The sequence below is a fragment of the Neoarius graeffei genome, chromosome 11, assembly GCF_027579695.1.
Source record: "Neoarius graeffei isolate fNeoGra1 chromosome 11, fNeoGra1.pri, whole genome shotgun sequence".
Classification (NCBI taxonomy): Eukaryota; Metazoa; Chordata; class Actinopteri; order Siluriformes; family Ariidae; genus Neoarius; species Neoarius graeffei.
The window spans coordinates 12891003-12913689 of NC_083579.1; the positions used below are offsets into that span (position 1 = coordinate 12891003).

Sequence of the window (22687 nt, forward strand, 5' to 3'; positions counted from 1 at the left end):
ACCTGAATCCGTTGCCGTGTGGACAGGGCCTTAAATATCCTTCCAAAGTGCTTCTTTTTCTTCTCCTGTTAGGGGTCGTCACAACGGACCCGTTCTGAAGCTTTGATCACCAGAAGTTTTTCCTGACGCAACCCTATCAATCTATCTGGGCTTGAAACCGGCACCAAATATGCATTGGCTTGTTCAACCCCAGTGGCTGGGTGTTTGATCTAATCTGCATGTCTTTGGACTGTGGGGGAAACCGGAGCACCCGGCAGAAACCCAGGGAGAACATGCAAACTCCACACAGAAAGGCCCACATCAGCCATGGGGTTTAAACCCAGAACCTTCCACTACACCATTGTGTCACACTTAGATACTCAAGTGCTAATTTAAGTACTTCTGGAAGACGACTTTAGAGGTTTGTCCCAGCTGTTTGGAAATCTAGAGAAAGTTCGTTCCACTACTTAAGAGGAGATGGAACAGAGAAGAGTCTTGCTACAGGATTTACTTGTACCCTGAGAGATTGTGGGACCAGTTGAACAGTGCTAGATCAATTTAAAAGGCTTAATCAATTTCCGAATGAAGCCAAGAAGCCTTTATTTGTCACACGTACACTCAAGCATACAGTGAAATTCGTTCTCTACATTTAACCCATCTGAAGCAGTGACCACACATGTGAGCTATGCTACAGTGCCCAGGGAGCAGTTGTGGGTTAAGTGCCCTTGCTCAAGGGCATTTCAGCCCAACCTCAGGCCAAGGCCGCCCCACGTTAACCTAAATGCACGTCTTTGAACTGTGGAAGAAACCCGCGCACACAGACACAGGAAGAACATGCAAATTCCACACAGAAAGGCCCCCGTCAGCTGCTGGGCTTGAACCCGGAACCTCCTTGCTGTGAGGTGACAGTGCTAACCACTACACCATCATGCCACCCATTGCTTTGGAGAATGTGAGCAATGAGCCCACTACCTCTTGTATGCAAAGCAAGTGCTCTACCACTTGAGCTAATGCCCCTGGAAAGTTAGCAGAGGATGGTTTCGATCCATCGACCTCTGTATACACACACAAAAAATTTAATCCAGCTAATGCTTTGAATCACAAGACTCTGTGAGGTGACCAGTCTGCCATGAGGAGATACAGTTTATGAAAAACAGTCCCACAGTCAGGTCAGTTTTTCACTCTATAATGCTTAACGCTAAGATCGGAGCATAACGAAATGGTCCTAGACCTGTACACATGATGAACAATCTCTAGATGGAGGGAAAAAAAATCCCCCAAGTAGTAAATCATACATACACAGACAGAATCTCATATACTACTATGTGAGATTTAACAACAAAGTGCTGCCCTCTAGTGGCGATTATATACTCGTGCCAAATTTAGAGAATGAAAGTATGAGGTGGAGTTAAGTCTGGGATTTGATACTGTCTGGGCTGTAACCTGGTCGACGTTTTTCTTCGGAAAAGGGGAGTGTGTAGCTAGGAATGTATTTTTACACAATTACACAGATGTTCAAATGATTTTCTTTCAACTAGAACGTGTAGAATAAACATCGGCTTGAGGAATACGTTGATCAGATTTCATCGGCTGTCATGTATAGATAATGTAGAGGACTAGGAGAGCTCTAATATACCTAAAATACTTGAATGTCTTCCAAATCCGCAACAGATATGTGCACTGCCATTGGAGGAGAAAAGGGAAGAAGAAAAAAGAAAAAAAGTGATGTGGTCATGAACCATTTATGTCCAATGTTAAAGCACTTCACAAGGTTTTGTACCAATTACAAATAAATATTCATTGTTGATGCAATTCACCTCCCAGGCAGCAGAGGGCTCTGAAATTACACACCGTGCCTGTAATAAGATGTATGACTCAATTCAAGGGCGGCACGGTGGTGTAGTGGTTAGCGCTGTTGCCTCACAGCAAGAAGGTCCTGGGTTCGAGCCCCGTGGCCGGCGAGGGCCTTTCTGTACGGAGTTTGCATGTTCTCCCCGTGTCCGCGTGGGTTTCCTTCGGGTGCTCCGGTTTCCCCCACAGTCCAAAGACATGCAGGTTAGGTTAACTGGTGACTCTAAATTGAGCGTAGGTGTGAATGTGAGTGTGAATGGTTGTCTGTGTCTATGTGTCAGCCCTGTGATGACCTGGCGACTTGTCCAGGGTGTACCCCGCCTTTCGCCCGTAGTCAGCTGGGATAGGCTCCAGCTTGCCTGCGACCCTGTAGAACAAGATAAAGCGGCTAGAGATAACGAGATGAGATGAATACATCAATATGACAAATGTCCTTTTTAAAGAAACTCAAGGTTAAAATTTAGTCACCTACACATTACAAGAGCAGTTTGCTGCCTGGGAGGTGAACTGCAACAACAATGAAAACACGTCTATACCTTCCTCTTCCTCCCAACTGAAAGGTTACGGACCCTGTAGGGACAACTGGCAAAAGCCCCGAGCTGAACAACTGGGAGCGGAGCGAACTTCCAAATCAGAAAAACGTCAACAGAAGCCGAAATTTTGCATTGTTGAAATTCCACAAAATCACAGATTGCACCTTTAAAAGTAAACTCGCAGTTCAGTATGTACATAAAATGAATCTAATCTATACTTATCTTTTTCTTCACTTCCATACAAGAAATAAGCCAAGCCTATAAAGAGATGATACTAAAACCACAGAGAACACAGAGCCTCCAGCATAATCATAAAATCAGGCTTAAATGGCCATTAAGATGTGATTTTGGAAGAGAGGTCGGAAGCGGCAGCAGCAGCAACAGCAAAGGCAAACACAGTAATCTGATTAAGAAGAAGAAAGCAGGGACTAAATTATGAGTAATAAGATCACAATCAAGAGTTGTCTAGTCTGAGAGGGTCTAGAGTTATAACGAGCCACATGGATCAAATTATGTAGAAATAGTTCATGGAAAAACAGATTTTTATATCCGAGATGAGACCTGGCAGATTCTGAGTGTCAGTTTAGTGGAGACCTCCAAGTCATAATCAGCAGTTAGACAATTATATTAAAAGTAAAAACATGAATAAAATGAATGAACTTCACAGGTTGATTGACTTTCTGTAATGGCAACTCTGATGGCAGTTCTCTAAACAATCACAGCTTTATACTAAGGCAGTGCTTTTACTGAACATTTATAGAAGGAATCTCTAGTGTCAGTGCTTTGTAACAGCCAGAGGAAAATCTGTAACTGTAAGTAACTAAGTTTTCAGACACTGGGAAGCCATGGCCTAAAGGTTAGAGAAGCAGCTTTGGGACTGAAAGGTCGCTGGTTCGATTCTCTGGATCAGCAGGAATGCCTGAAGTGCTCTTGAGCAAGGCACCTAACCCCCAACCGCTCCCTGGGCTGCCCACCTGCTGTGGGTAGGGTCAGGGTCCTGTTGTATGTTGCTCTGGATGAAAGAGTCTACTAAATGTCTGCAATGCAATGTAAAAAAAAAAAAAAAAGTGTTCCAGGTGGAGGGGTTTATGGTTTCTTGGTAATAAATATTTAGAGGCTGGTAATGGACCAACTGTATATACAGTGGTGCTTGAAAGTTTGTGAGCCCTTTAGAATTTTCTATATTTCTGCATAAATATGACCGAAAACAACATCAGATTTTCACACAAGTCCTAAAAGTAGATAAAGAGAACCTGGTTAAACAAATGAGACAAAAATATTATACTTGGGTCATTTATTTATTGAGGGTAACTTCTAAGCAACTGAAGGCCTCTCTCACATTGGCTAATGTTAATGTTCATGAGTCAATCATCAGGAGAACACTGAACAACAATGATGTGCATGGCAGGGTTGCAAGGAGAAAGCCACTGCTCTCCAAAAAGAACATTGCTGCTCGTCTGCAGTTTGCTAAAGATCATGTGGACAAGCCAGAAGGCTATTGGAAAAATGTTTTGTGGATGGATGAGACCAAAATAGAACTTTTTGGTTTAAATGAGAGATATTTGGAGAAAAAAACAAAACAAAAAAACCCCTACTGCATTCCAGCATAAGAACCTTATCCCATCTGTGAAACATGGTGGTGGTAGAATCACGGTTTGGGCCTGTTTTGCTGCATCTGGGCCAGGATGGCTTGCCATCATTGATGGAACAATGAATTCTGAATTATCCCGGCGAATTCTAAAGGAAAAAGTCAGGACATCTGTCCATGAACTGAATCTCAAGAGAAGGTGGGTCGTGCAGCAAGACAACGACCCTAAACACACAAGTCGTTCTACCAAAGAATGGTTAAAAAATAATAATGTTAATGTTTTGGAATGGCCAAGTCAAAGTCCTGACCTTAATCCAATCGAAATGTTGTGGAAGGACCTGAAGCGAGCAGTTCATGTGAGGAAACCCACCAACACCCCAGAGTTGAAGCTGTTCTGTACGGAAGAACGGGCTAAAATTCCTCCAAGCCGGTGTGCAGGACTGATCAACAGTTACCGCAAACGTTTAGTTGCAGTTATTGCTGCACAAGGGGGTCACACCAGATACTGAAAGCAAAGGTTCACATACTTTTGCCACTCACAGATATGTAATATTGGATCATTTTCCTCAATAAATAAATTACCAAGTATAATATTTTTTGCCTTATTTGTTTAACTGGGTTCTCTTTATCTACGTTTAGGACTTGTGTGAAAATCTGATGTCGTTTTAGGTCATATTTATGCAGAAATATAGAAAATTCTAAAGGGTTCACAAACTTTCAAGCACCATTGTAGCTGCTATAACGCAAGTGACTAGTTTGGTTTGCAGATGTGCAACAAGTATAAATAGATTAAAAGAAAGCTATTAGTGTTGGCAAATTGGGGTGGTGTAAGAGGAATAAAATGCCGAGACATGCTGCTTTTGGAAAATAATCCATCAACTAACTTCAGGGTGGTAACAACTCATTACACGACCCCTTTGCCAATTATTTTCCGAACAGCGCAGCCTCAAGTTTTTCTTTCCTTACATAATGCATGTATAACGATATACTTTGCTATCCAGGGACCTACATTTGCACCGCTAATGGTGCATTGTGATTAACCTAAATTTAACAAGATTGTTTTGATAGTGTAAAGGAATTAAAAACAAACAGTCTTTCATTCAAGTCTTAATCTACAGCCTAAAATTTAAATAAATAAATGTCAATCTCTAAAGCTGACGAAAAATCACACGGAAACCATGGCCAAAAGGTTAGAGAAGCTGCTTTGGGACCAAAAGGTTGCCGGTTCAAGTCCCTGGACCAGCAGGAAATGGTTGAAATGCCCTTGAGCAAGGCACCTAACCCATAACTGCTCTCGTTACGTTGGACATCGCTCTGGATAAGAGTATCTTGGTAAATGCCTGTAATGTAACGTCATGTACGGTAAAGAAAGGACATGCCAGGTTCCTGACCCACAATACATTTCTAATTTGACTAAACTAATTAACCACAAAATTTGAACAGTAATGAAGTTATGCAACTCTACTACATAGCTGGTCTATTTTATGTAGCTGTACCTTGGAAACAACTCCTGGAGACAATGCTGAGGACTCCACGCTATTAGCCGATTCTCTAAAGTGGCTTCTGATTGGTTGGAATGAAAACCTGTTGTCGCTTTGGCCCTTAGTGACTAAAGATTGGACACCCTAGTGCACAGATTAGAACAAAAGTAGTCATGAAGCTATGCAAAAAACAGTATTGATGCGGGGGGGGGGGGGGGGGGGGGGGAATCTACATAGTTTGCAAACTTAATTACAAATAAAAATGTAAAAAGTCCTGACTGCACATCTGACCAATCAGGTAACTGTTTACATGCAACGCTGTCTGAGCACGTGCCATTTTTCCTGGGCATCTTTGTTACATTGTGAAGTCACTGAATACAGATTTACGGAAAATATAATACAAAGCACTGATCTTTTATTCACGGATATGCGATTTTCCATGAAATAAATAAAGTAAACCTATCAATGCAAGTACGATATTTTAACTCTGAACTTCGGCAGTCCAAACATTTGTCTCAGACTTAATTTTTTTTTAAATCCGTGATGCATCATCCATATGAAATCGGTAACCAATCTGTAATATACCGACAAGTCTGTGACCAATCCGTAAATTATTAGCATCCGTGATACAGCTGTATTAAAATCCGTAACCACTCTGTATACGTTTTTAAAAATTATATTTCCGTAGTCCGTGACCTACCCATATTATAAATCAACCACCGGAGTGTGTGCATGGGTTGTTTTGAAGTCCAAACTGTACAGTGAGACCCGGAATAATGTTCTATTACTTGGAAAAAACTTCCATGACTATTCCTAAGTTGCAGGCGTTTATTTACCCAAGTGGCAGGACCAAGTGATATAAAAGTCGGGATTATACAGTGGAGCAAAAAAAGTATTTAGTCACCAATTGTGCAAGTTCTCCCACTTAAAAAGATGAGAGAGGCCTGTAATTTTCATCATAGGTACAATTCAACTATGAGAGACAAAATGAGAAAAAAAAAAATCCAGAAAATCACATTGTCTGATTTTTAAAGAATTTATTTGCAAATTATGGTGGAAAATAAGTATTTGGTCAATAACAAAAGTTCATCTCAATACTTTGTTATATACCCTTTGTTGGCAATGACAGAGGTCAAACGTTTTCTGTAAGTCTTCACAAGGTTTTCACACACTGTTGCTGGTATTTTGGCCCATTCCTCCATGCAGATCTCCTCTAGAGCAGTGATGTTTTGGGGCTGTTGCTGGGCAACACGGACTTTCAACTCCCTCCAAAGATTTTCTATGGGGTTGAGATCTGGAGACTGGCTAGGCCACTCCAGGACCTTGAAATGCTTCTTACGAAGCCACTCCTTCGTTGCCCGGGCGGTGTGTTTGGGATCATTGTCATGCTGAAAGACCCAGCCACGTTTCATCTTCAGTGCCCTTGCTGATGGAAGGAGGTTTTCACTCAAAATCTCATGATACATGGCCCCATTCATTCTTTCCTTTACACGGATCAGTCGTCCTGGTCCCTTTGCAGAAAAACAGCCCCAAAGCATGTTGTTTCCACCCCCATGCTTCACAGTAGGTATGGTGTTCTTTGGATGCAACTCGGCATTCTTTCTCCTCCAAACACGACAAGTTGAGTTTTTACCAAAAAGTTCTATTTTGGTTTCATCTGACCATATGACATTCTCCCAATCCTCTTCTGGATCATCCAAATGCTCTCTAGCAAACTTCAGACGGGCCTGGACACGTCTGGCACTGCAGGATTTGAGTCCCTGGTGGCGTAGTGTGTTACTGATGGTAGCCTTTGTTACTTTGGTCCCAGCTCTCTGCAGGTCATTCACTAGGTCCCCCTGTGTGGTTCTGGGATTTTTGCTCACTGTTCTTGTGATCATTTTGACCCCACGGGGTGAGATCTTGCGTGGAGCCCCAGATCGAGGGAGATTATCAGTGGTCTTGTATGTAGGGTGACCACCTGCTCATAAGTCCAAGGGGGGACAAGGGGTATGTTTTTGAGGGACAATGTGGGACGCCGCCCCCACTGCGCCGCGCCGGCCGCTGGAAGACTCAGATAGTGGTTTACCCATTTCTAGCACATACTACCTTACATGGTATATCAATAATACCCTATTCTGCTGTTATTGGTGACGTATGGTCATGAACAGGCCACCAAATGTTTATTTAAAAAAAAAAAAAACTTCTTAATATTTTGACCATTCAATGACTTGCCAGACACACTTCCACTTATTTACTGAAGCTACTCAATTTTATTTATTTTCCATTACAATTTATTCGCTTTAAATCAATCATAATATAAATATTGAGTCTGAGGCTTTGCAGTGCATTAGTACAGCAGGAATAGTGACAAGTCTCCATTTAGTTTTCAGTGGATTAACAGGAATTGTAGTGGCTCAGCACCACAGAAACAGTAGAAAAAAAAGTCTCTTAACTCACAACCGCAGTCACTTTGTCAGCTAGAGAGTCGTTTTTAGGTCGGAGGAAAGCATCCATAGATTTAGACGTTTCTTTCTGTTGCACACGTTTCTTGTGAGTCTCCGCGAGCCTGTCTCATTTCACATCGTATTCCCCGCCATGTCCGATTGAGAAAGATGTTTTGCAAAGGTCACAAAAAGCCCTCTCGGTATCCCCCTCAACCCCTTTCAGCCACAAATATTCATTTCCCCACTCTTTCCTGTACATACACCTTCTCTTTTTAACTGGAGGTGGCGGTGCCTCACCTGCCATCTCCCCGGTACCTTTCTCCATTTTTTAATATGAAAGCAATGCATGCGTTGCACCTGCGTCCCTCGTCACTGTCTGTGCACGTGAGTGCGGTGTCATGGCAACAACAAAAAGTTGACAACAACCAGTCAGTTGTGAGGGGTGTGTTTGTGTGTGGTTTTGTTCTACAGTCTATAGTGGCGACGGTGGTGTGCTGAAATGTCAAGTAATATTCGTTTGGCTGCCTGGGTGGCCCGGGGAGAGCGACATCCGCCTCAGCAAGCACCGATTATGTGGGACACGCTCTGAATTTGCGGGACGCATAAATTCAGCTTCAAATGCTGTATGCGCACGCGCTATGCGGGACAGGTGGTCACCCTACTTGTATGTCTTCCATTTTCTAATAATTGCTCCCACAATTGATTTCTTCACACCAAGCTGCTTACCTATTGCAGATTCAGTCTTCCCAGCCTGGTGCAGGTCTACAATTTTGTTTCTGGTGTCCTTTGACAGCTCTTTGGTCTTGGCCATAGTGGAGTTTGGAGTGTGACTGTTTGAGGTTGTGGACAGGTGTCTTTTATACTGATAACGAGGTCAAACAGGTGCCATTAATACAGGTAACGAGTGGAGGACAGAGGAGCCTCTTAAAGAAGAAGTTACAGGTCTGTGAGAGCCAGAAGTCTTGCTTGTTTGTAGGTGACCAAATACTTATTTTACCGAGGAATTTACCAATTAATTCATTAAAAATCCTACAATGTGATTTCCTGGATTCTTTCCCCCCATTCTGTCTCTCATAGTTGAAGTGTACCTATGATGAAAATTACAGGCCTCTCTCATCTTTTTAAGTGGGAGAACTTGCACAATTGGTGGCTGACTAAATACCTTTTTGCCCCACTGTAGTTGTGGCATGACCGCTCCAGAGTGGAACTAAAGTCAGGCATAGTCATAGTTATCAGTGTTGTACGACTGGGCCCTTAACCTTTGGATTCTTGGTTGCTTCTCTAACTAATCCCCTCATAACCCCATTGAGGCAATCATTATACACGTGATTCCTATTTATAGATTTCCCACCACTATGAAGCAGGCGCATGAACAAACATTGACACTTGATAACGAATGGCGCAGGACACACGAAATGATAAACACAGAATGGGGCAACATGTACATACAAAACCACAAGTTTTATTTTATTTAAATCGGACAGAGAAACAAAACAAACAACAAAAAAGTCAACAATAAAGAAGAAATGCAGGCACATACGTGATTTAAAAAAAAAAAAAGTCATCAGTGTCTTCATATTGTTATAAAATAGGCTTGGATTACAAATTAGCTTTTCATGGCACCCTTTTAAAACCGTTTGATGCGTTTGTGTTTTTACAGTTACAGAAAACAGAGCGCCAGGTCTATGCTCAAAGACAAGTTACGCAGGTTCTGAAATACGCCTGAATGGTACAAGTACTCCGAGCATGTCATTTCATTCCAGCATAATTGTGTCACGTCTATTACTGAATAATTATATAATGATCATAGATAAAATGTTTTAACCTAACATTCAAATCAAATAACAGTAATCTTTGGTCCGTATCAGCAAGCGTTCGCTAAAAATATCGAGAACCAGGGTTATTATTTTTTTTTTCAGGTGTAGTTTGAAGGACAATACATGTTTAAGAGTTCAGAAAGAAGCAAAACACACAAAAGTCACTACTGTACCCACTGAAAAATGAAACGTATCCTTATGACACAATCATTCAAGTTGATCAGTATGCAGAATCAGCTCGGTCCTGGTTCAAGAATTGTACGATTCTGAAACCAGAACTCCAGTTGGAAAGATTCAACGGTTCATAAATAATTGCAGTTAAAACTATCGTCTATAGTCGCTTGTCTCTGCCGATATACGTATCTACCCTGACGTGTAAACATTATTTCAGGAGGAACAGGTTCTCTTTTAAACAGCAAGCAGGCATGATGTGCAATAGTTTGGTTTTTGGGTTCAGCAGTGGAGAACGTTGTCAGAAAAGTGTAGGAAAAAGAACCGACAGTGCATTTCAATTTCAACATTCCGCTCAGACTAGAGTGCTCGAGTGAGTGCCATGTCGGGGAAACAGGAATCCAGTGTCTTGATTAAAAAATGGTGCACAGTGTGCTTGCAACACCTACCCAGCAGGTGTAACTGCAACATAGATTAAGATCAAGATCTCGGTTGTGCCCTGGTGGTGAAAGAACAGCGAGAGTGAGATCATCAAGAAGGACCCTTCTCTCGGTCATGGGACAGGAAAAAGATAAGCGCGTCGTGCTCATGAGTCTCTGATAAACAAGGCTACAGACCATACTATAAACAAACTACACTGTCCGATCTGGTTTCGTTCCATATCCAGAGGTCATGCACACATCCGGCACAGAAAGATGAATACTGAAATGCTCTTCTTTTGAAGCTCACTTTGCCACTAAAAGGCACTCTTTTTTGGTGCTGTACAGCTTCCATTCGAAGAGGTACACTTTGGTGAGAGAAAAAAAAAAAAAAAAAAAAAAAAAGAAGTGTGTTGTCTTGATTAAAAAGGCATACAACCTGGTTGTGTAAAGGAATAAAATTACCCATCATGCATACAATCATTCCATTTAACACCAGCTACGAAAGTATATGCCACTCTCCTGACCAACAATATTTGTTCTCTGACCTAAATTCGTCGGAACGGAAACGAGCTCTTTTTTTCTTTTTTTTTTTTTAATTCTACTTCGTCTGCAGTTGAAGCAGAATAACGCCCTGTCCTACAATAAAGGACAGAATCTTCTGGGTAAAACAAACCGTTAGTAACACGCAATAAACCTTGAAAAATAACTAAAGCAGCGTGAGCATCAGCACCACCAGAATGACACGACCACTGATAAACCAAAGGTCTCACAGTACATTAATAATCAAGAGGAGCTGATTGATGACAGCAGGTCCTTTTTTGGTGTAATGCTTTAGCTTAATCTTCACGATTCAAGCTTTAGGAGAGGAAAAAAAAAAAAAAAGCAGCACAAGCAGTTTAACACTATCCTGTCATCACAGAACCAAACGATAAATTAAAAAACAAAAAAACAAAACAGAACATGCTCGATTATGGTTACCGTGTTTCTTTTCTACTGCACCAAGTTCAAGCCAGCTGAACTTCCCAGAATCCCACCATCTTTAGCATAAGCTATACCAGTACATAAATTACCGTGACAGAACAATGTGTGGTCAAGTGTGTAAAAAGCTACAACACTATTGGAGATATTCATGAACTTAAAGAATTTTGAAATGTTCTCCATTAGTTTTGATCACTTAAGACATTTTGTGCACCAAGACACCTAGCTCGCATCACACGTGATCAATAATAATAATAATAATAATAATAATAATAATAATCTTAGCTGCCAAATACAACTAGCAACCCTGAGGTTGTTGAAAGGCCTCGTGTGAAATTTTACTGACAATTTAAAGCAGGGTCATTAAGCCACGCCCATATTTTAATCATGTCCTGCGGACTTCTTGGGTGAACCAGCATGAGGCTCTTATAGGCACATGGATTGTTACGATATTTCTCCTCTATGCCAAAAGTGCGAAAACCCTTGTGCTTCTCTGGGGCAAGTCCCAGCTTTCTCAGGCACATGCCCGTATAGACGTCATCAATGGGGTACAACGGCACCTTGTTCATGACCCCGTGGAGCCTCTTGGCCACGTTTCCAGAATAAAGGTACCCTCCACCACCTGCATATGGTGGATAGCTCCCGACAAAAATGTTCTCAGGGATGTAGTACTTAACCTTCTTGTCCCGGTGAGGTCCAGCATTCGTTATGACATCCCCAACAAACAAGTCCTGTGCCTTGACAGGAGACAGACCCTTGAGGAATTTTATAATAAGGAAAGTGTTTACAAAGACATCATCGTCACCCTTGAATATGAAGCTAGCATTTGGACAGCGAGTGTTGAACCACTCAAGGAAAAGGACCTCTTTAGCGGTCAGGTTAAAAAAGGAGTCCCTGTAGTCCCACTGAAGGATGTCTCCATACATCGAGCTCTCATACTCTAACATTGGTGATAAGTCTGGGAAGTGGTCCACTGCAGTGGCATTGCCAAGGAGGAACACAGTCACAACGGTCTTGTTGGCCAAGAGACCAGCTCGACCCCATGACTCTCGTATCGCCTGACGCCGGTCGAAATGTGACGCCAATGATTTGATGGCCAGCAGCAGGAACGGCTGACCTTTGCATATCTGAGGCTGGTCTATGACCATGCGATATGACCTGCAGCTCATGTACAACAAAAAGTCTTTAAAACGATCTGGAAGCAAGCTGAAATTCTTCACTTGCGTCATAACCTGGAGGTCTGGCTTGCAGAGGTCCTGGGCCACTGTATCATTTAACCAGGCTGGCAGAAGGCCACCGAGCGTGGCGTTTGGTCCATTCATGATCGGGTTGTACAAATGGTCCAGTTTCTGCTGCTGGCGATTCCAGAAAGCCTCTTTGGGGGCCAGTTTGCCCCAGAATGGTTTGGTGGGTATTCGAATTTTTTGCCGTTCATTTTTATCTTGGCTGGCATTTCTCGAAACTTCCACTATGATGAAGACGAACACAGTCATTACTGTCATCACAACGACCTTCGGCTTTCTTCGAGGTCCGTGCATGGTGCCAGCATTCACCACCTGGAAAACAGATGCAGAGAGACACGTTAGATGATGGTCAACACAAAAGTAAAGCTTAAATCACTGAACAAAAAGACATTTCACCTCTCATCCAAAAGGCTTCTTCAGTTCACATCACCTTTTGGATGAGATGTGAAAAAGTCTTCAAGGATTTCAAGCAAGTCCAGTTGCCTTCTTTAGCACCTACGGTTTACGATGACCTGGATGACTGAGAACTTTCACAGACTATAAGAAGTGTACATTTGAACTTGGTCTAGTGTTGTTCCACATATAGCTTGAGCTAGGGTTTAAGTTGAACTCCGTTTCCCTCCCCGTCTCTAGCAACCAGACAGGTAAGGCTGTACCGCAGTTTTATTTACAACACTGACCTCCCTATTGTGTACAGTCTTCCTCTTCTCCCCACACAGCTAACCCCACCCTTTATTTACCCCGGCTCTGCAGCTCTGTCTTGTGACTCACTCTGCTGTTCTACTTCACAGAAAAAGAAACATCAACACATTTTATAACCATCATGTGCTCTGTATTTCCAGTCCCTCATGACAGAAATGCTTTAGGGACCCACAACAAATCCCGTTTCATCACAAACAATCCAGAACAGCCGAACACGATTATAAAACCAAATAGACTAATAGACCTCCAACTACCATCCATCCATCCATTTGTCTGTATAATAAATTTATATATAATTATATGGGCACGAGTGGTTTACTGGGAAATATGCCACTTGTATTTTTCATACGAGCTCCACCCGGGACACGGAGAACCAAAACCATGACAAGTCTCTATAGGTCACCTGGGAGGAAATTGATGAATTGCTTTGATAAATTTGGGGACTGTGTTTGTGAATGTGTCGATATAATAAAAAGAAAAAAACTTCATATCTTCAGGCTAATATGTGATTTATCTTCTCGTGTTGAAAAATTTGCATTTTTCATATGAAATACATCACGGATCTGAGTGACATATTGAAAAAAATATTGGCTGGCGTTGAGTGGTATATCAGATATATTCCATTCAGCTAGCATGATACTGAACGAGTTGAAGACGAGTAGCTGAATGGAATGGATCTGATATACCACAAAAAAAGCCAGCCAATATTATTATCTCATCTCATCTCATTATCTCTAGCCGCTTTATCCTTCTACAGGGTCGCAGGCAAGCTGGAGCCTATCCCAGCTGACTATGGGTGAAAGGCGGGGTACACCCTGGACAAGTCGCCAGGTCATCACAGGGCTGACATATAGACACAGACAACCATTCACACTCACATTCACACCTACGGTCAATTTAGAGTCACCAGTTAACCTAACCTGCATGTCTTTGGACTGTGGGGGAAACCGGAGCACCCGGAGGAAACCCACGCGGACACGGGGAGAACATGCAAACTCCGCACAGAAAGGCCCTCGCCGGCCCCGGGGCTCGAACCCAGGACCTTCTTGCTGTGAGGCGACAGCGCTAACCACTACACCACCGTGCAGCCCAATATTATTATTGTCGTTAATAATAATAATAATAATAATAATAATAATAATAATACACACTCCTTTTGGGTGTTCAACACTTCTCTTTCAAAATCGGTGTTTAACGAAGCAAACCTAGCAGCCATGTTTGTTTACAAATTGTCAAGGTCACTCGCTAGCGCGGAAAATTTTACGTCTCTGATGTGTGACGTCATGTCTTGACAACTCTGCAATATCGTAAACTGTATTCAACGCTCATTCTCCATTGGGTAGAGTAACGTAATACACATAGGATAAGTGATACGCTAACAATACTGCATGCTATCAAGTCAAATGAATAAAACCCGCTAGAAGGGAATAGAACACGTTTTTATTCTATATTTTAAAAAAAAAAAGCGTCCTGTATGTATAATAACTCCCGATATTTCACTCCGACGAGGTCACACCCAGTGTTTCCCTGCTGACTAGACACGCTTTGCCAAAATGGCGAACCGGTTCAGGATTAAAATTCTTTTGGTTGTGTATTTCTTTTGTGGATGTGTCCATACAATATAAAGATTATAAATAGAGTGGCGCAAAGATATGAAGCTTATCTTCTTGTGTTGAAAAATGTTTGACTCATGATATACCCACTCACCACGCAAGGATAAACTTCATACAGTGCCTTGCAAAAGTATTCATACCCCTTGAACTTTTTCACATTTTTCCACCTTATAACCACGAACTTAAAAGTTTTTTATTGAGATTTTATGTGATAGACCAACACAGAGTAGCACATAATTGTGAAGTGAAACGAACATGATAAATGGTCTTCAAAATTTTAAACAAATAAAAATCTGAAAAATGTGGTGTGCATTAGTATTCAGCCCCCTGTACTCTGATACCTCTAAATACAATCCAGTGCAATCAATTGCCTTCAGAAGTCATCTAATTAGTTAATAGAGTCCTACTGTGTGTAATTTACTTTCAGCATAAATACACTTGTTCTGTGAAGGCCTCAGTGGTTTGTTAGAGAACACTGAAGAACAAACAGCATCATGAAGACCAAAGAACTCACCAGACAGGTCAGGGATAAAGTTCTGGAGAAGTTTAAAGCAGGGTTAGGTTATAAAAAAATATCCCAAGCTCTGAACATCTCAAGAAGCACTGTTCAATCCATCATTCAAAAATGGAAAAAGTATGGCACAACTGCAAACCTACCAAGACATGGCCGTCCACCTAAACTGACAGAGCGAGCAAGGAGAGCACTGGTCAGAGAAGCAGCCGAGAGGCCCATGATCACTCTGGAGGAGCTGCAGAAATCCACAGCTCAGGTGGGAGAATCTGTGCACAGGACAACTATAAGTCGTACAGTCCACAAATCTGGCCTTTTTGGAAGAGTGGCAAGAAGAAAGCCATTGTTGAAAGACAGGCATAAGAAGCAAATATGTGGAAGAAGGTGCTTTGGTCAGATGAGACCAAAGTTGAACTTTTTGGCCTAAATGCAAAGCGCTATGTGTGGCAGAAAACTAACACTGCTCATCACCCTGTACACACCATCCCCACTGTGAAACATGGTGGTGGCAGCATCATGCTATGGGGGTACTTTTCTTCAGCAGGGACAGGGAAGCTGGTCAGAGTTGATGGGAAGATGGATGGAGCTAAATACAGGGCAATCCTGGAAGAAAACCTGTTGGAGGCTGCAAAAGACTTGAGACTGGGAAGGAGATTCACCTTCCAGCAAGAGAATGAGCCTAAACATACAGCCAGAGCTACAATGGAATGGTTTAGATCAAAGAATATTCATGTGTTCGAATGGCCCAGTCAAAGTCCAGACCTAAAACCCATTGAGCATCTGTGGCAAGACTTGAAAATTGCTGTTCACAGACGCTCTCCATCCAATCTGGCTGAGCTTGAGCTATTTTGCAAAGAAGAATGGGCAAAAATTTCATTGTCTAGATGTGCAAAGCTGGTAGAGACATACTACCACAAAAGACTTGCAGCTGTAATTGCAGCAAAAGGTGGCTCTACAAAGTATTGATGCAGGGGTGCTGAATACTAATGCACATCACATTTTTCAGATTTTTATTTGTTTAAAATTTTGAAGACCATTTATCATTTTCGTTTCACTTCACAATTATGTGCTACTCTGTGTTGGTCTATCACAAAATCTCAATAAAAAAAACTTTTAAGTTTGTGGTTGTAAGGTGGAAAAATGTGAAAAAGTTCAAGGGGTATGAATACTTTTGCAAGGCACTGTATCCTTGCACAACCATATAATATCCTCACTCTCACACACAGACTTTCATTTCCTACTTGAAACATGAACAATGAGCTAGATTTAGAAAGTGCACAGAAGTGCTCCCCACGCCCAGTTGTTCGAACAAATTCTTGGTGTCCACTAAGCAAAGCCTAGTTCAAAGCAGAAAGAGGAAAAGTTTTGGTCCACATAAGCCAAAAGGTCCTTCCACATCAGCGGCGTGTTCGTCTACAAGTAGGACTTAAGAGGAGAAATCAATTTTACACAACTGTCAACAAAGAACAATTCAATATCCGGAATATTTAGCGCAGGTCAAGAAAAAGTAGTAAAAGCAAAAATAAATTGCCTTTATTAAAAAGCAGGCGCAAGATAGCCTGAGAAGGATAAACCAAACCCTGGTGAATAAAACTTGCTTGTATATTAAAATCTTGGTAGTCTTAGGCCATTATTAAAAAATGTTCTGTTTTCGGTCCACCGGCCGGGTGAGTGCCGTTTGTGCGGTTGAAATTTTTTTTTTAACGCCGGTTTTGAGACATTTTTTCGGGTTCGTAAATCTAAAAATCCAACTTGACATTTACGCATTCCGTGCAGAATATAGAATCGAATCAGCTCTGTGCATGCGCCGTGCGGCACAAAAAAATGGCAGCCACCATGAAGGAAGGCGATCGGGAGTTTTCAAACATTTGCTTAAGTGTGAAATCGCAAAATGGTATTCTAGCGAACAACAAAATAGTAAAGATTCAGAAAAACAAATCATTTTAATAGTGTAATTTCATCCGAACTAGGCCTAACGGTCGATTTAGAACTACAAAAAGTCCGTGTGTCGGTAGCCTGGGCCCGCCCATCCTAAGTGTGACGCAACACGAGGGCCTGTTGCGAGCTTAGTCTGGCAAGGCAAGCTATCTACAGCTCTTCCAAGCTCCCGAAAAATCGGGAGCCAATCAACTTTGAGCATCTCCAACGGCCCTGGGTAGAGGCGTGTTCAAGGCACTGACGTAGTAGAACTGTGACCGGAAGCCATAGATTGTTTACAGAATCTATGCCGGAAGCGCTTCATTCACTAGAAACATTATGAACATGGAGCAAGTTCTCATTGAAAACGGAGCAAAGAGCAGCCCTGGGGGTATTTATTGAAAGGAAGGCCGTTTTCGCCTTGCTCCCGACCGGCTTCGGTAAGAGTTTAATCTACCAGTTAGGCCCGTCGCGTCACATACGTCAGAGGAAAGAGTGATGTGATTGGTTTAAGCTTCGTCACAGCCTTTTCTGGCTTCGACCAGTAGCAAACTGAGGCATTTCAGGGAGGCGGGTCAACCACGCACTTTGGGAAACGGTTGGGCTTAATATCTTTGTCAGACCAATAGCTCGCAGAGCTTTGAAGTCGCGTTAGCCAGACTAGTGTGTCGGACCATCACAAACTGTTACTGGAAAATTCGTTTGATCTTGATCCATCCGAGACGTTACAAACAGCTTTTGAGTTTTGTTATGTGAAATTCATTACCTACTTTGTTAATGACCCTGACAGATCTGTAGGAGAACCTAATAGATCTATTCAAACTGTCATATTTTATTAAATGTGTCTGCTTTTGTAATAAAAAAGTACTGAAAGAAAAAGCAAACAGCATTGCGATTTCTTACCTATATATATATATATATATATATATATAAAAATAAAAAAAAATCCCTCCCTCCCTACTGAAAATTTTTTTGCTCACCCGGTGGACAGGAAACGGATTTTTTTTTTTAAAGGATGGCCTAATGGCTCCTACCTGATGTACTATACTTACTTACATATCTTAGTGTCTTACGGTTGACATCCTCATCTAAGATTATAGAAGCTATTTAAGGTTTTACGTGACGACAGGAAAGGTACAGGACACTTAAAAAAAAAAAAAAAAGCATTTGCATCATGTTTTCTTTGCTGGGACGAACCTTCCTTTGAATACTTTCTGCACGATATCCTGTCTAAAAACAGTAGTCTGAAGTTTCATCACCACCTCAAACATGTCACATTTCCTGATTTGAGTTGGTAACATGGGGCGGAAAACATCCAAGCCGATGTGCAGGACTGATTAACAACAGTTACCGCTGCACAATGAGGTCAGGACACGTACTGAAATCAAACGGTTCACTGATCTAAGATCATCATCATCCTTCATAAATAATTGTGTGTTTGTTTAACTGGGTTCTCTCTATCTACTTTTAGAACTTCTGTGAAAATCTGATGATGTTTTCGGTTGTATTTCAGAATCGGAATCAAGTTTATTGCCAAGTACGTTCTCAAAATACAAGGAATTTGCTTTGGTGACTGGTGCTTGAACAGTTAAAAGAAAATTAGTTATATAAATGGAATAAAAAAAAAAACAAGAAGAATCTAAAATATACTAAATTTGAAAAAAGGGGACATATTTAAGGGGTCTGTGCAGGAGTTGTTTTCAAGTCCAAGCTGTACAGTACGTCCCAGAATGTGCAAAAAATGGGTCACAGGATGAAGATGAGTCATGACATGACAGTAGAACTCATTCAGTGGGTTGTACAGTCGCAAGTCGTTCACAGAGTGGGGGTGAGAGGGTGGGGGTCCCTGAAGGTTTGTAGTTAGTGATCTGTCGGAGCCCTTTCTAGACAGACGCAGAGTCGTTGGCTGAGAACTGGTGTCGGAGTTTCTGATGCCCCTTTTCCACCAAAGCAGTTCCAGGGCTGGTTCGGGGCCAGTGCTTAGTTTGGAACCGGGTTTTCTGTTTCCACTGACAAAGAACTGGCTCTGGGGCCAGAAAAACCGGTTCCAGGCTAGCACCAACTCTCTGCTGGGCCAGAGGAAAGAACAGCTTATGTCAGCAGGGGGGCGGAGTTGTTAAGACCAACAACAATAAGACCGTGAAAGGTCGTCATTTTTAAGCGACGAGAAGCAGCAGCTGTACAAACACGAAGTCATCCATTATTGTTGCTGCTGCTGTTGTTGTTGCCGCTGCTGCTTCTTCCGTGTTGTTTTTGCTTTGATATTTGCGCCAAGGTTTATGTAAACGTAGCGCTGTAACTGACGTATACAGCGACATAACTGACGTGGCTCCGCTTAGCACTGCGAGCTATGGAAAAGCAAACTGGTTCTCAGCTGGCTCGCAAGTTGAACGAGTTGTGAACCAGCACCGGCTCCGAACCAGCCCTGGAACTGATTTGGTGGAAAAGGGGTATCAGAGTACAGACGTTTAGCTTCTCTCACCACCTTGCTAAACATACACATCCCAGTTTGGACAGTCCAAGCACGCCTGAAGGTTCTCCGCAGCCTCATTGCTCCATTTCTTTGAACTAGTCCTACGGTACAGGTTTCCTCAGCTCTAATTTCTGCTTGTATGCAGGAATCAAGTGAACCATGACATGGTCAGAGTGGCCCAGTGCTGTGCCTATCACGCTGTCCCTTACATTGTTGACTGGAGTGTAGCAGCGATCCAAAATATTCTCCTCTCTGGTCGGGTATTTAATAAACTGTTTGTATTTGGGTTGTTCGTGGTTGAGGTTACCTTTGTTAAAGTCGCCGAGGACAATAACTAGGGCGTCCGGGTTAGTCTGCTCCGCACCCAGTATCTGGTCGGCCAGCATGTGCTGTGTTCTCTACACGTTGGCCTGCGGTGGAATGTAAACACTGACCATAATGAATGAAGCGAACTCACAGGGAGTGTAGAAGGGTTTACAATTAATGAAAAACGAGTCCAGGTCGCTGACATCACTGCACCAGCCGACGTCTACATAAAAACGGTTTCCGCCGCCCTTTGTTTTACCGGAGAGATCCAGGTTATGATCCGCTCTGAAAAGTTTGTAAGCCGACCAGCTGCACCGCAGAGTCTGGTACGAGTCCGCATAGCTATGTAGTCTGTGAAGCATAAAACAGAAGATGTAGAAAAATCCCGGTTTCTCCCCATCAGTAGCTGGATTTCGTCCAGTATGTTGCACAACGAGACAAATATCGTAGGTATCGTAGGTGCGTTTCCCTCTCCTCCGGTGTCTCACTGAGAGAGCAAAGGTGAGAGCACTTTTAACCAGAATTTGTGGAGAAATATAGAAAGTTCTAGAGGTTTCACAAAGTTTCAAGCGCCGCTGTATGTACATTTATTCACATTGAGAATGTTTCGCAGCATGAACCTTCTCTCCAACGATCACCCTCGTAGAAAAGTCGTGGCTTTTGCAATCCTATTACTGCTGAATGGTTTTACATATGAAAATCTTTCTGGGAAACTCAACCACTTCTTTACATATTTCCCAACATGTATTAAAAATAAATGCTACATTGACATCAGAAGTGAGAACTAGGAATGATGCGACTTTATTTACTGTTGACGTGATGCTGATACGTTGTCATGTACGTTCCGAATTAGGGACAGGTTTTCTTTGCTTGGAGTTAATCCTAAGTTACAAATCATCAGTCAAATGCAGCACAAGTTAACGGAAATGCAAAAAAGTCAGACACTTTCCATGTTGCTTTCTTTAAGGCCAAGTTTACATTAGACCGTATCTATCTCGTTTTCTTCGCGGATGCACTGTCCGTTTACATTAAACCGCCTGGAAACAGGAATCCGCCAGGGTCCACGTATTCAATCCAGATCGTGTGGGGTCCGGTGCTGTGTAAACATTGAGAATACGCGGATACGCTATGCTGAGCTCTAGCTGGCGTCGTCATTGGACAACGTCACTGTGACATCCACCTTCCTGATTCGCTGGCGTTGGTCATGTGATGCGACTGCTGAAAAACGGCGCGGACTTCTGCCTTGTATCACCTTTCATTAAAGAGTATAAAAGTATGAAAATACTGCAAATACTGATGCAAATACTGCCCATTGTGTAGTTATGATTGTCTTTAGGCTTGCCATCCTTCCACTTGCAAGTGGTAAGTGATATGCGCTGGGATCACACACACAGCGGCTCAGTCCCGAATCACTGCTCGTGCGCTATACTCGTGCGCTCTGTGAGCTGCGCAGGGCCGGAGTGCGCACCCTCCAGAGGGCACTCGCTGTTCAGGGCGGAGTGATTTGGAGCGCAGGATGCCTGCGGAGCCGAGCGTATCCGTGTATTGGTGTTGCTGTGTGCACGCGAATCGTGTATTGGTGTTGCTGTGTGCACACTAATCGTTTTAAAAACGTTAATCTGATGATCCGCTGATACGGTCTAATGTAAACCCCACCTAAGTGTGACAAACAAAAGTGCCCTCGCCCATCAGGTTATTGCCCAACGGATACAGTGGAAACGCATGCAAAAAGTTCATTCTGGATGCAGGAACCAACCTCGAAAGTTTCTAAAGCTGCAGGAAGAGTCTGGATTAGTCCAATACTGAAACATGAGCACTTCAACTCTAACAACTACATTGCTCCAATTGTCATCAATTAACATACAAGTTTAAATCAGGTGTGCCGGTGAAGGAGAAACCAGTGCGGCATGCTAGAATAAGGAGTAGAAAAGCGCGAGTACGAGAGGGACCTGAACGGGAACCAGAATGTCAAGGACGTAGCAGCTCATCTGGCCTGCCATCAAAACAACCCTGACGACCAAAACATCAAAACAGCACCGAAATGTGACGATGTGAGAGAGGACCAACCTCCACGACTAATTGTTTACGACAGGAAAAAAATCAACAAAAGGACTAAATTTTGTTCCCCAAGCGAAGACCGACCCAAAACATCAACCAAAACCGAATTTGCATGAGAAATGAGAGAAGATACAATTCTAGTCAGAAGAAAATGTGTCAAGTTGACCTAATGACTAATTTATTAGCAAAAAAAAAAATTGACAATGACCAATTGTATTGTGGTGCAGAAGGACTAATTCTTTCAAACAAAACAATCAGAACTGAAATCCATCGAGAAATGAGGGAGGAGACGTGATTTAGCTGAAAATAAACAAGGTTGCAAAACTGTTTACAGAAGGAAAACCAACAAACAAACGACCAAATTTTGTTCCCCGAGGAAAGATCAGAAATCAGAAAGCTGCGCACGTAAAGCCAATTGGCTGCGCGCCATTATCTGCTGCTGGCTGCACTTCACGCACAAGGGTTTCCATCAGTCCAACGCAAGTTATGCAAGTTACATAAATGGCTTTACGTGAGCAGCTTTCTGATTTACTGTTTTCTTCTCATACTTATACTTCCTATGTTTCATGGACTGTAACAGCATTTGCTTATTTAGTAATTTTAATACAGAATTTACT

The 22687-nt window shown here is 42.4% G+C and overlaps 1 protein-coding gene across 5 annotated transcripts in view; it reads right to left on the reverse strand.

The window, feature by feature from the left end:
- Nucleotides 1-9300: 9300 nt before the first annotated feature.
- b3gnt2b (UDP-GlcNAc:betaGal beta-1,3-N-acetylglucosaminyltransferase 2b) overlaps nt 9301-22687 on the reverse strand; it is a 109270-nt gene continuing 95883 nt past the window's right edge. For all 5 annotated transcript variants that reach the window (XM_060933438.1, XM_060933442.1, XM_060933437.1 and 2 more), the window contains one exon: nt 9301-12802. In XM_060933438.1, coding sequence (XP_060789421.1) covers nt 11585-12784 — 1200 coding nt within the window. In that variant the 5' untranslated portion in view covers nt 12785-12802 and the 3' untranslated portion in view covers nt 9301-11584. The remainder of the gene's footprint in view (nt 12803-22687) is intronic.